We start from the raw sequence: 14,464 nt of genomic DNA, 5'->3' as shown, positions 1-14,464 counted from the left end.
ATTCCTTTCAAAACTGGCACTTTACTAGGAACTGGTCCAGGTTCTACGACTGGATTGTTAATGTGGTGTAGTACACAGAGGACATTCAACACTCGAGATCTTTATTTCAGCCAGGGACTGTCCAAGGTATCTTTTGAGAGCAGCAAGTTATCTTTGCCGAATTTTCCACTATTTTTAACATGAAATACATCATTACAGGTGAAGAAAGCATGTTTAGCCCTGAACCGGTACATGCGCCTACATTTTACCCAGCAGCATTAATTCTCCAGCAATAACCACCAAAAGATTGAGACTTTGTTCACTATAATTACTACTGCAAGGATAAAAACTAATTTGTTTTGGATGACTTTTATTCACTTTCGCTAGAGGAGCTCATAGAAAATTGCAACTTATTAGAGCCTCAAGCACCAGTTGTCTATTAAATTCCAGCTTGTTATTCCCTGATAAAATTGACCAAAGATAAAGCCCATTCCAGCAATCCAAAGTTCTACTAGATATTTCTCCAGATGGATTTTTCCTCTTCTCTTTCCAAACCAACTATTGTAATGCAGAGACGGGATGAGGTTGGCTCCCAAAGTTCAAGTTAGGGTGACTCTGCACCTGGGGTCAGAGGTTATCTCCGGTGGTTGCACTCTCTGCAGTGGAATTCAAGCTGATGTCTCCAAAGATTCCCATCGAGTTGCCAACACCAGCCAGCGCAGCGATAAATGGAAAAAGTGCAGTGTGCATAATCTGTGCTCTGATAACTGTGTGCCTACCCTGTACGCATGCACAAGCATTTCCAAACAGAGAAATGACAACTCACTGCGAGGAGGCCAAGCATACATGTACATGTTCTGGAATGTGTAGGCCTACAGGTGCTAGGTTTTATAACACAATTTTATGGCTGGTAACATTTACCTGTTGTTGGCTTAGTATCTGTAGAGCTCTGTTGACATTGTTCAGATGATGTAATCGCATATGACCCTTTTCTCTTTTCTGTGAACAGAATGAAAAAGGATAGGATTTCAGATACACCTCTGCAAATTTGTGCTGGTTCAGAAATACTTTCCTTTTAAGTTACAAACTCAATCGTGGGTTCAACAACATGCACCTGAAATGCATGTACCATAAGCTCAAAATCAAACTGTACTATGTCGTCAAAAGTAGGAAATATTTCAAGCCCAGCGGAAAAACATTTTTAATGAAGATATAACTTGACAGGAGAGGTACACAGAAAACGGATAAAGAAAAGAAGACACTGAACAGCGGAAAATCCTGAACACAAAATGAGGGTGTTTGGAAGAAGAAGCTGTGGAGGGAGGAGAGGGAATTTCAGGTGGTGGGTTTGAAGGAGACAGGGGTCCAGGCTTTAAAGAGCTGCTTGTGGGGTTAACATCAATCTCGTGGATCACACTTACTAGTTTTTGTCCGCAGAGGACCTCCAGGAGAGAGAGAAGGTGGTTGCCGTCCCTCAGATCAAGGAAGAGGTCGTTCACAACCTTGCCTTTTTGGTCCTGCAAACAGAGGTACAATTACTGTGACTTCTACTTTTTCTCACTGTTCATTGCTTGCACTGTACCATTTGGCCAGACTTGGAGTGTGTCGTTTCATCTGAAAGGACCAGTGGAATGAAGATAGACAATACTGACAGCGCATATTAAAGACTTCATTTGCAGGCATCTTTGGAATTCTTTAACCTCGTTCATCGCAGAACACCGTAATCAAGCCATGATCTTGGTGTAAGGGGTACTTTTAGAAAACTCAGCCCTCTGCTAACAGTGACAGCTACTCTGGTCTATACAAAAAAACTAAGCTACATGTACCGTACATATGTACATGTGAAATTTCCAGAGCCATTCATGTTTGTTCATGTACGTGTACCAGTTCATGTAGGCCTACAATTCACGTACAGGTTTATGCGGCAATGCATTATATCCATGAGGGGCTATCGACTTCTATTTATTACTAAACTTTATGAATATCAAATATTTAAACATAAATGAAATGGTCACTAAATGTGAGCCAATTACAATACTTGTCTCTGAATTCACTTCACAATTTTCAGCAAGATTCCATGGCCATGGACAAACTACAGGCGTACAGCATTACCTCATGTACTTCGTTCAAAACACCTCCAAGCAATGTACTAGTACATGTACACGGCGGACTGTGCAGCAAACCAGGGCTGTGGTATTATGTTTGTTAACAGGCCATGAGAATCTTGTCATGGTAAAAATGTTCAGGCATGCTCCTTATCATCAACTGCTGGTGCAGTGGGAACATTCCAACGGGGTCCCAAGTGAACCTTGGGACTTCACAAACAGGCCGACTCTCATCAAGGACAGGCACTTTGCATTGCTCTCAGGGGTCCATATACCCCTCTGCCTTTTCTTGTTTCCTGCTCCTCCGTCTTCCCTTTCTTGTTTGCGCAAGAGCACATGCATTTCAGACTTTTCTTCCCTATGAAAGAAATTCCTTGTGAGAATGCATGCATGCATGTATCAGAGCAATCTCTGTCCTTGGAAAACCCACTTGCATAATTTGTGTGGTAAATAAAAATCTCAAGGCAGAGGCCAGGCTCTGTCCCCTGGACCTCTGCTGCAGAGGGTCCCTGGGATGGTTTACAGCATTTGGCTGTAAAAAAATTACCAACTGGGCCGTCCACTTCAAACAAGCCAGAGATAAAGCAACACACCTCCCTTGACATCCAAGTGAACTACAAAATACACATAAACATGTGAGCATCATACTCGTATTTTGTACATGTCTCATACATGTACAGATACACAATGCAACCCATTGCTAAATGCTTTCTATGGAGAGACCTTTTGTTTTTTGGTATTTTTTTTTTCAACGATACCACTTAGTACATGTCAGTGTACATCTGCCATTCACATCATACAAATTAATCTGAATATATACTACATGTACCTGCAAGGTGACATGTACAAAACACATGCACACCACACTGTGCACATACAGCGCACAAAATGGAGAAATGCTAGTACATGTCATGTACATGTACACATGTATGGTAAATGGCACACTGTGTTTGATACACATTATGCAAAGCATTCATGCATCCTTGGTTGCTATGGTAACCGGGAAGAAATGGCAGCAATAAAACCAGCATGTCTCACAGAGGCATATTTGTAGCTTGTGTGACTTAGTACAGGTACACTGTACATGTATATATCTGGCTAACAGTCTTTTCTAATAATCTGAATTTCATCCACTCTAAGTTAACCAGTAAGTAAAAATATATAACTTTCAGAACAGGTGAATCCAGTTTAAAATAATGCTCCTTAAGTTACGCAAATCATCGTCATTCTCTTAATGCCTCAACACCTCCATGTGTAACTGAAGCAAACAATATCTTGTTAAAATAAAAGACAGACCACTTTAAGGGTACACTGCAGTTCTGCATCTCCTTGCTGCTATAGCAACTGGTGAGGAGACAAATACTGCTCCTTGATGAGGATGGCATCTCAAAGGAATTCTTGAGAGTTTTTTCTTGTTCTTCCCACGCCCAGTCAAGATAACCTTGTCAGCATCGTCACTATCAATCACGACTCATCACTGGCTGGGTGCTTGGGCCCTTTCAATATTGATTTGTGTCCAGAGGATCCACACGTATATGGTACGTATGTGACGGTAGCTGCATCCTTTTAGGTTGCACTTCAACAGGGCACATTTATCATTCAATTATGTGGCCACTACAAGGAACCACATTTATTAAAGAGCTTATTTGTTGGCAGCAGTTCAGGAGAAAAACTGTGAGCATCAGCCGTCCATCACTTCAATCCCTAACAAAGCATATATACATGCAGATAGCCATAAAGCCTACATGTAGGTCACACTTTCACAAGTTTAGCTCCAATAGCCCCTCCCCCTTCCCGATTTATCAAGTCTTGGTGATGTAATGTAGGAAAAGTGAACTAATATTCGAACAATGTTTCTTTAATTCCAAATGAATTAACTGCACCTACACTGTACATTCACATATACTGGTAATTAAAAGCATTTAAGTAAAATAAAACCTTTTTTTTAATCCTTTTTTGGTTGCACCCATTTACATCCGTGTACAGGTATTTTGAGGGTTATCACATGTACAGTGTACATAGTACAGGCACATGTGTATGTAGTTGACACAGACAAAAGACTGACGTGATTTGTTTCAAAGCAGAGTGCACCACTGGGTCGCTGCAGCATTGTTGGATTATGAAGTTTCTAGACAACCTCAGCGAGTAACCTTCAATGCTCCTTGACAGTCAGAAAAGTCCCTCTGCTGTCCCCATGAACATGTACAAAAACATACAACATATACTAGGATGTGATGAGTGTGCTCAGCCTGTGCTCTGACCCAGGCTGTGACCCAGTTTGTTGGGCAGGACAACAACAACTTATTCTAGCCAGCCTACTTTTTCCTCAGAGCAGCAACCCATGGGATCCACAGGAAGCAGTGGCCTCCGTAAGCGGTTGCCTCCTTTCTTTTGTTGGTACCTGTAAGTGTCAAAGGCTAGCCACACTGGGAAAACCTGCTGCTGTAACATAATACATAAGTGGATGTACAAAAAAATGGGCTAACTGGCAGCAGTTGGGAATATTCAACAGACATACATGTACATGCGACAGAAACGTACATGTACGTGTTCAACGAAGGAGAAAATAGGAATGTACTCAGAACAGTGTCCGATTGAATCATGCATGTACCCGGTACTGATATGGTGATTTTTGATCAACCCTCTTCACGGACAGCGATCCCCTTTATGGACTTTGTTATACACTCTCATGTTGAGTCACAGGTTTTCCGTGTCATATTTTGTTAAATGTTAATGACCAATGTATCTGCTGGTCCTGGCTCCACGCACAGTGGTATTAATCACAAAACAGTTTCTCAAATTAATAACAAACTCACTTGGTTCAACATTGAGAACCACAGTACTGTATCTAACGTAGGTACAGTGTATATATCTATGTACAATAATACACGTAAAACACACGAGGGCTGCTGTGACTTCAGACATTCAAAAGATAGCGGAGTATCTTAAATAAACATTGCTGAAATGCCCACTGTACCAGTAAAATATGTAATACTGTACGTAATGTCCATGCCAGTAGGCCAATATAATCGGCCAATATAATCGGCCAATATAATCCACTACTTGCCAATCATGCAATACCGGTACATAGTCGCATACAAATATATATTCGCCTTTCACAACAAGTACAACGCACACAACTCCTAAGACGAATTTTGCAAATGGTTTCCCACATGCAAAATGTTGAAAAATGAACAGGTACTTAATAGCCAGAGGCTATGAAGTACTACGTTTTTATCTATACATGTACATGTCCCAGTTCATGATATAACGGTATCAACCGTAAGCTACTGGAACCAGTATGTGGTCCAAATCTGCATTCCAGTCCATCACATTCTATACAATAAACAAAGTAGCTATGTCAAGTCCGCCACAGCAGTGATATACTTTCTACCCTCCCCCGTTACTTCCTATGATCCGCCCACTTGGAAGGATACGCATTTCTACGTGTAGCTACTTACCCTGGACAGCTGTGAATTCAGCCACTTGGTGAAGGTTTTCTTCTGAATGTCCTCCCGCTGATCTGTAATACACACAAGAGAAATAAAAGTTTCCGACGATGAGTGATGAAATTTCTCAATCCAGCAAACATCCTGGGGCAATTGCCTAGAGTCAAGCACTGGTCATGTACGCGGATGAGTTCTGACTCATTCCTTTGTTATTGTCAAGCCTGGCCTGTCAACTGAAAGTCAAGCACTCCAATGTGCTGTGTGTACAGTAATTGCATTAACATAAATGTCAAGGCGTGCATGCTTCTACCAGTGCAGTTTTTCTGTTTTGTCATCAGAATTTCAGTGAATTCTTGAGAAATCATATCTTGGAAACTGTCTTTCTGAAGTCTATGAAAATGTTGTACCAGTAGATGTTTGGGAAATTCTGAAGGATTTTTAATCAGGCAACAAATCAATATTCTGCAAACATTTTTAGATTTCCTTCAACCTTAATACATGTAAATTTATTCACATCATCGAAACTTTACTTTTAAAAATCATATTTTTAAAAAATCTGCAAATTTTGAAAAAACTCAGTACCGAGTAGCTACGTAATTTACAGCCAAAGTAAATATACATGTACATGTATCAAACAAGCTCTGCCATACAAGCAGTCCAAAAAACTAAAAAGAAATGTACGTGTATCAATCCCCCCAAAGCCATAGCGTATACATGAACGAGGCCTCTACACATGATTTATTTTTGAAAACCTATTACACTTCCAAAAATATCTACTGGCCTCGGGTACAGCAAGTGCAACTAGCAGTGCATGGACACACAAATGAAGATTGTCAACTTCCACAGGTGCCCACAGGGTTGCTTTTATTCAGGCCAGTCAGGCTGGTTTTGGGCAGCTTCAATTTGCTTCCCTTCTGAAGACAGCAGAGTATTTGTTTTATAGAGCACCCAGACATCCCATCCAGTTCCCCTGGCGAATCTCCCCCCCACATGGTGTAAAGTGCTGAAAGAATTCCCCAGACAATTGCTGGGGCTTATCCCCCCATCCCAAAAGGCCCCTTTGCAGCACAACAAAACACCTTCAGAAATTTGACAGTTGTCTGGGTGATCTCCCCTGAGGGCCCTTCTCTTTTTCTCACACTCTTCCTTCCTTGGCATCTTTATTTGTTGGGCCTGTTTGTGTACAACCTGACAACCTAAATTTGCCGGGCTGCTGTCTCGGAAGCAATGTAAGGGGATAAGAAAAGTGAACTAGGCAAAACAACTGAGTCTCACAAACAGAGGGCAAGTGGCCATTCGGAACGCAAGCAGGACTCCACAAAAGTTGTGACAGTACCACTGCGTGCATGTACATGTACAGTGTACATGTACATGTATGTACCCCAGTAGATGTGCATCACATAGTGTATTAATTGTTTCAACAGAACTTCACATGCAAAATTCAGGAATTTTACAATATTGAAGGCATGGCAGTGCACATGTACTCCATGTACATGTCTGTACTAGTACATGTAAATGGTATGAATTAAGGCTGGTTCATACTTCAAAAGTGAAACAAATTCGATGTCTCACAACATTTGCAGCAAAATTTGCTTTGAGCTCAAATGTGTCCAACTTTTGAGAATTTACAGCATGAATCTGATAGAGTGTTGTTCATATTCATTTTCACGCCAATTACGGTACATGAACGGTATGAACCACAGTTTGGTAAGTCTAAGCATTTCGGAGGAATGTTAAGCCTTTTGTCAACCTCATACAATTTGACATGTACATGTGCAGTACATGTACTCTCTATTTAATGTACACTGCACCTACTGGGTAGGAGTTACATGTACATGTACCCCTAGAGTGGCTTATACATGTTCCGGTATTTGCAAAGCTAGTAATACATTACAGGTCTAACCACAAAATCCAACAGAGAAATCTAAATGTCTGGATGCGGTGTTGATAGACCAACAATGTGAAATGAATTCACCAACTTGTGTACACATATCTAGTTTATGTACACTCTGCAGTCTTCATGTACACACATGCACTTGATTTACTTTGGTTTTCTCAATCTACAATGTTTGGCAAGTACACATAAATGTCATTTCTGCAAATACTTGAAAGTCCAGATTTTATAATTCCCCATTGACATACAGTGACAAACATATATGTAAATTGCTTGATAGTAAAGATCAGCCATCCAAGATAATGCCTCCCTTTCCCATCTTCATTACGCCCCAAACACTTGAACAAATCAACCGCAAAAGGCCAAAAAGGATTCTGAATCTAATTTAACAGAGACATTTTTCACTCCGTTGCAAAGGACGTGTATCGGTAATATTATGCAAGTGCACGCTTTCAGCCCACCACACTCGGAAGTTGTCACAGAGTAAAGGCTTACCCCGTGGGTGCCATGAGAAAAATGGAATGGAATGACAATCCTTAAGGTTGAAAGCAGCAGAAACTATCCAAGAACAGGCAGGTGTGAAACCTCTTTATTCCTGTCACCCATTTCAAGATACAAATGGACTAATGCGTTCTGAGTGAACACAAAACAACTTCATCTGCTGCACTGCATTTCACATGTACGTGGACAAAGACGCGTGGTTTAATTTAACTTGGCATTCATAAATTAAAATAACGTGAACTGTTATCAGGGTACACATGTACTGGTGTTAAAATGTACTCCTACATACATACATGTACATGTATGCACAATGTGAGCGTGAGTCCTCATCTTTTCACAGCTCAACCATCGAGTTGAAAAATGTAACTTCTTGGTGTGGTGCATGTATTTTCAGCCTGTGGTATGACTGAACTTTTCAACTTCAAACATGAATAGTTCTTTTGACAGTATCGTAGATCTCTCTAACAATACTCGGCACCAACAAGCCCGCGTATTATGCAGGTAAATGGACTTTTATATACAATGTACATGTATACATATATGTACCGCGATAGTACGCTGAACTGTGCATGCATGGCCATTCATTTCAAGAATTGCCATTATGTACACGTACAGTCCGGTTGGCATAATGGCTCTTTACTCAGCTTCCACCTCTATGGCCCAGGTTCGATTCCCGGCTTAGTCCACATGTGAATTGCATTTTCAGACCCCATCTTTATTGTTATTTGGTAGATTTTTACCCAAAACATTTTCCTCTGGGGCTTTCCTCCCAACTCTCAAACTGTAACTGCTTCTCACTGTCTCCCCTCTTCAGGTTTCGTCAGGCTTCTTCAAGCTACAATGCCTAGAAATCTTTGGTGTCATTACCAGAAATTAAATAATAATAATAATACCATTGTCATAACATTATCAAGGATTGTGGTCACATGGTATTCTATCATTTCAAATTCCTATAAGGGCCTCAATTAAGCACTTGATGTGCATGGTTGGTTGTACATGTACGCCTGTGGTCAATTTACGTTCCTGTTGCCCGCATATTTATCAATAAAGCCAATCAGTGTTTGACCACTCCAGCAGGCTCAGCTTCACAATGGAAATCAATAATCGGAACAAGCGGCTATTCTAACCAAAGTCAACAGCCGCAACAATGGGCTCCGACATTCCTGTCAGAAAGTCCAGTCACGGAACCCCCCCCCCTCCTCCCACGCCAGCTCACCAAAGCTTTTGGAACACTGTTGCCGGCTGGGACCGGTCCCATGACCTTTGGCCAAGTTTGCCCAGCAATGATTGTGAAGGGTAACTTAATCATTCCACACACAGAAGATACATGTACAGTATATCACTAACAGGAAAGTTCCGCGACGTTGCCTGTATATTTTAAACCAAAGCTGCATGTACATGTACATGTACACTGAATCACAATCGTACAATGTAGTTGATGCTGATTATCTGGAACTTTTCCAAGTCTCTGGTTATCTTACCAATAGAAGGGTATACTTTTGAAGTAAACCTCTCCTGCATTCACTCAATGAAAATTAAAGGAGAAAGCTCCCCAAGATGGCTAACTTTAACTGCCAGGAGTGCTCAGCAAAAAGAATGTCTATGTACTAGGTACGTGTACATGTGAACCATTAACTTGAACAATGTTTCCTATTAATTGCTCTCGGGGCATGTAAAAAAAAGCTTTGATGCAACTATCAACCATTTCCATAAACATTTGTGCTGCATCTAAAAGAAAAATCAATTCAGAAAAGTGATTGATCCTGCCATGAATTGACCGTTCCCACATCAGCCCCATCACCACGGCAACACAAGTGGGGAAATTCTTTGGTCAGGTCACTGAACTACTGAGCATGACTCACGGGTGTTAGGGAGCAAAGTGACCTACATGTACAGTACATGCATTCTCTACTGCCCAGGCTTCCCACATTCTGCCTCCCGCCAAGATAAAAAATAGCCTCCAACCAGAGACTCTCGGAACTCTCTTCCAGAGAGTTCACTCTATGTTTTTGGCTTTCTTGAATAAAGTGCTGACAGAATTCCAAACGCTTTCTTCATGATTCCTGATAACGTTTCATTATTACAACTGTTTTTTGTTTCAAAGTTTCCACGTACATGTACTGTATCTTTGAAACTCAACAGGACAACACTATTCCTGGGATTAACTGCACTTCACAAATGGCAATGATACACATGTACAAACATGGCAAAAAATAATCAAAACAAACGAGATAGGTGCCTGGAACAATCGGGTTCCAACAGATTACAAAATCTTAAGAGTAATAAGTTGAGGTTTTCCCGCTTAAAGTGCACATGTACCGGTACATGTATACATGACGCACATTCGACCAAGCTGCCCAGTACCACTGAAAGCAAGCTGACTTAATTGCATAAAGTGTAGTACACATGTCTACTACACAATCTAAATTAATTTGCAAAGTGGTGATTACATGTACATTGGGCTGGACCACGGATCCGCTTTTCACTGTCCTTGCTCTCTCAGTCCATTCATCTGGATGGAGATGCCTTGAAGAAAACTAATAACTGTCAACATGTACCAGTCAAGCCAGGCACACCTACTGGGTACATGTCTCTGGTAATTCAATTAGTAAAAGTTCCATTGGGGTAATGAAGAACTCAGTGAACCAGATATCGCTGCTGTTTTTCAGACCGGTGGCTAAGCCGTGTTCCCAAAGGGCTTTCTTCTGTGCCCTTGCAGGACCTTACTGTGACTCCCTGCTAACATTTCTTTACATAAAACTTCTCTGTGTTCCCATTTTGCCTTTTTTAATATGGCACACGTGTTAATCCTGCCTGTGGTTGGACAATGTTCAACAGCACTGGCATTCAAAGTGTATCTTGGTGTAATAATACACTACTCAAAAATGTTAAGGACCACTTTTTCTTAACTTGTAATTTTTTTCCAAGCAATGAGTGGGGTCTACATGTAGTTCTTTCATTTTTTTGTTTGTCTTAATGGTGTTCTCATTGGATTAAAAAATTTGTAAAATGTTTAAAAACATCAAACGCACATATTTTCAGCTGTAAAACATCTAATATAAAAAAGTACACACAAAATAAAAAGTGGTCCTTAACTTTTTTCGGAGTAGTGTATTTAGTCAGCCTACATGTTGCTCAAGCAGTTACAAGTCACACAACTGATACTGAGTAAATTTCTTTGTCAATTTGCAGTCAAATTTTTTTTTCTCCCTACCAAAACTACTGTACATGTACTAGCACAAAATGGGTCACGTTTCTCACCATCTGATTCAATCTGCCACGATACCGGTATTTGTGAGACAAGAGAAAACTGCATCGATGAAAAAAAAATACTGCCATAACAAAAAAGCTGAGCATGTATGAACCTACGTACACGTACCTATTCACACAAAGGAGTCGGGGAACCATTCTTCACACATGGCATTTCACAGTGCATTCTGTGGAAGTCTTAAGTGTAATGCTGCTACCATTAGATTAATCAGGGACCTAAGTCACATGCCTGCACGTGGAGTTCCGCGACCACGTTACCAAGAGAGTGAAGTATGATTAAACTAACAGGGCTGTCAATTCTCTGTACAGTATGTTCCAATGGGACTTCTACTCAGCCTCTGTCCCTCTCCCCTCCCCCAAAGGCTAACGGGAACACAGGTTTAGGTTAAACTCAGCTGAGTTGCACCCAAGAGCATTGCAGACCCTGAAAACAATTGTTCTTTTTTCCAAGCACTTTTCAAGAGCAAATTTCTGTTCTTTGCACCTCCAAAACATTGACTCCAGGTTACAGGCACCAAATTACACTACTCATTTACCTGCTCGTCTTCATAGACCAAGACTGTTTTCATGCGCAGGTGCGTACACAGGCTTGACATTCTGCCTAATGGGTAAATACATTTGTCTCTACGCCGGTAAAAACCTGTGCTCTGTGTGTCTTTCATTCAGTGGATCCAAACTTACCTACTGTACAGGTAGAACAAACATGATTATAAATGTACGAAAGCAGAAGTCAGGGTACAATACATGTACCTGCACAAACACAGTATTTGCCTTGAGGCAAAGACAGTTTTGAAAACCATCATTGGTCCTATTCCTGAACTTACCCCAAGGAGAGGAACCTCTTCTTGTACAAACTTCCAGGGAAACTCCTACATGTCCTACATCCACTGACGTACTGTCATAAGCACTATACCCAATTTACAGGTTCACATCCAACTAGACAGTTAACGGAACACAGGCAGGCCTGCTTGTGACATGTACAGTGTGTAACTCAGATTTTCCTCTCTGGGGGAAGTCTGGAAGTGAATAAAGAATTCCTCCAGTATTCCCTGTCCAGCAGGGAGGGCAAGACATCATCACGCATCATTATTCACATACATGTGCATGTGCAACTGGACAGGCTATTCTTTATGCACAGTGGAGTGTTCTCTCGCCAACGCTGGCCCCGGACCATGAGTCAGTTTGCTGTCCTCAATGAAGCCTCTGCCCTGCCTGGCCTGCTGCCTGGCCAAATCCCACAACTGGCCACTGAACATGAATGCATGCAATGTAACTCACCCAAAATTAATGTAATCTTAAAGGTGCTGGTATACAAAACAGTTTGCACCCCATGTGGAGGAAATGGAACATTCTCCAACATACATACATAAATTTACACAAGTCTATGTAGGGTCAGTCTACCAGCTCCTCAGTCCACTATAAATGAACAAACTACATTTACTGGTACATGTGCAAGACCCAAGGGCCAAACAACCCTCCTGATATGCAATATGCTACCGGTATGCTTTTATGGTATGGATATGATGAACTTACCGGTATGTAAATTTTAAGCACAGATGGAGGCAGCTCTTCATAAAGTCAGTCACACATGGAGAAACAGTTGCCACCATATTAATTCTGTAGCAAATTACACTTGAATAGCCACAACCGAGAGCACTTATTTCATGGCTGGCTTTTCAATTGATGACGTGGAAGAGACAAATCATCAGACAAGTCGGCCAGTTCAAAGGTGGTAAACAATTGAAAACACATCCATCAAAAGCACTGCAATATTTACTAGTGCACTCATCTACATGTACACTGTACATAGAAAATTAGACATGGGGCTGATTCACCTTGCGGGCATTGATACGCACGACCTACAAAATAAACCACCAACCACACCAGCAAAAATTAGCTGTTCCAAGATTTTTGGTGTAAAAACATTGTAGTTTGGGGCTTTTGTCAAAGTTTCTTTTTTGCCACAATAAGCTGTGCATATTACAGTAAAGATTGCGGTAACACCATGTATTTATCTCTTCTTTGAGTATGTGTGGTTCTGAGAAGAACCGGGGAATAACTGTGCATATTAGTTGTAAGAACCTGTAGTACACGCCAACTTCCGTCCTTCATGATCTTATGCAGCTCTGGAGTTGATGCCTATCAATGATCAAGGCTTCCTTGGCCCTCCTGCCACAGGTGACACAGTCAACACCTGCCATTCATGCCCAGCACCAGACTGGCCAGCCAGTGCAGCTTATAAACCCGATCTAATTTGGAAAATGTGAGCAATCGGGAAGGGCATATTCCTTGTGGCAGTTGTCAGTGGCAGAAACTTTATCCAGGTCAAATGCCCTCGCCAAATGAATGCCCATGATCCAGGTCAAACGCCCTCGCAGCATGAATGTCCACTGAGGAATCACAACTGGATCAAAACTCCTGATTGAATATGAGAACTTTAATCAATATTTCATGGTTTTCCTTCTGGTACACAGATTTCTCAATCTTCAAGATTCCACTGCCTGTAATTCCATCACTGTGGTTTTCTTACAGGTCATCTACTCAGACAGCTACATGTACACCAGAGGCAAATCTTACTGGGCAGCTAGGGACACACACTTGCTCAAGACACCCAATTTCAGCTTGGCATATTATCCATGCTTTGCGGGTATATCACAACAAGGACGGGGTCACTGGATGTTGAAACTGGTTTCCACTGATGAATGTCTTTGCACTGCTCAGCAAACGGCTGATTAATCATTTGGCTTTGCATATCGATACGTCCTCTGTTCTGCGGTTCCATCAAGTACGTACAATGTACATGTTCATGTACAGTGTACATGTACATGCGGTACTTCGTTCTCTACTTAGTTACATGTAAGTCTCCTAATATGTACATTAGGGCTGTGCTAAATATTTAAATACATGTATGTATTCAAATGATTATTGAATATTCGATTATTTGTTTTCAAATTCAAATATTTGAATGCAAAATTCATGAATAAGAAGGGAGAATTTCCTTTTTTAAAATGAAAAATATTGCATTATGGAGGCTTGTTTCAAGCAGATTCCAGACACTTGAAGGCAGCTGATGCATGTTTGCCCAACAGCCCGATATAGAATCCATCCCAGAATATGGAAATTTATAGCTTCTTAAAACAAATGTGAATGTGCCAAGATAGTATTCTTTGTGATAATGATGTACTGTACTGATGCAAATTTATTTGGTTGAAATAAAATATGATGACACCTTCACGACAATATTTCAATTTGAAATTGAATGACTG

General features: G+C 41.0%; 1 protein-coding gene across 5 annotated transcripts in view; it reads right to left on the bottom strand.

The window, feature by feature from the left end:
* Nucleotides 1-14,464, bottom strand: part of dmd (dystrophin) — a 173,713-nt gene that overhangs the window by 134,044 nt on the left and 25,205 nt on the right. For all 5 annotated transcript variants that reach the window (XM_087146941.1, XM_087146939.1, XM_087146940.1 and 2 more), the window contains 3 exons: nucleotides 5,546-5,607; nucleotides 1,401-1,496; nucleotides 901-978 (listed from right to left, as the gene is read on the bottom strand). In XM_087146941.1, the coding sequence (XP_087003067.1) occupies nucleotides 901-978; nucleotides 1,401-1,496; nucleotides 5,546-5,607 (236 nt within the window). The remainder of the gene's footprint in view (nucleotides 1-900; nucleotides 979-1,400; nucleotides 1,497-5,545; nucleotides 5,608-14,464) is intronic.

This window comes from Acanthaster planci, linkage group LG15 (assembly GCF_054643075.1).
Source record: "Acanthaster planci isolate LZ-2023a linkage group LG15, COTS_SCS, whole genome shotgun sequence".
Classification (NCBI taxonomy): Eukaryota; Metazoa; Echinodermata; class Asteroidea; order Valvatida; family Acanthasteridae; genus Acanthaster; species Acanthaster planci.
This window is presented reverse-complemented; position numbering and strand designations above follow the sequence as displayed.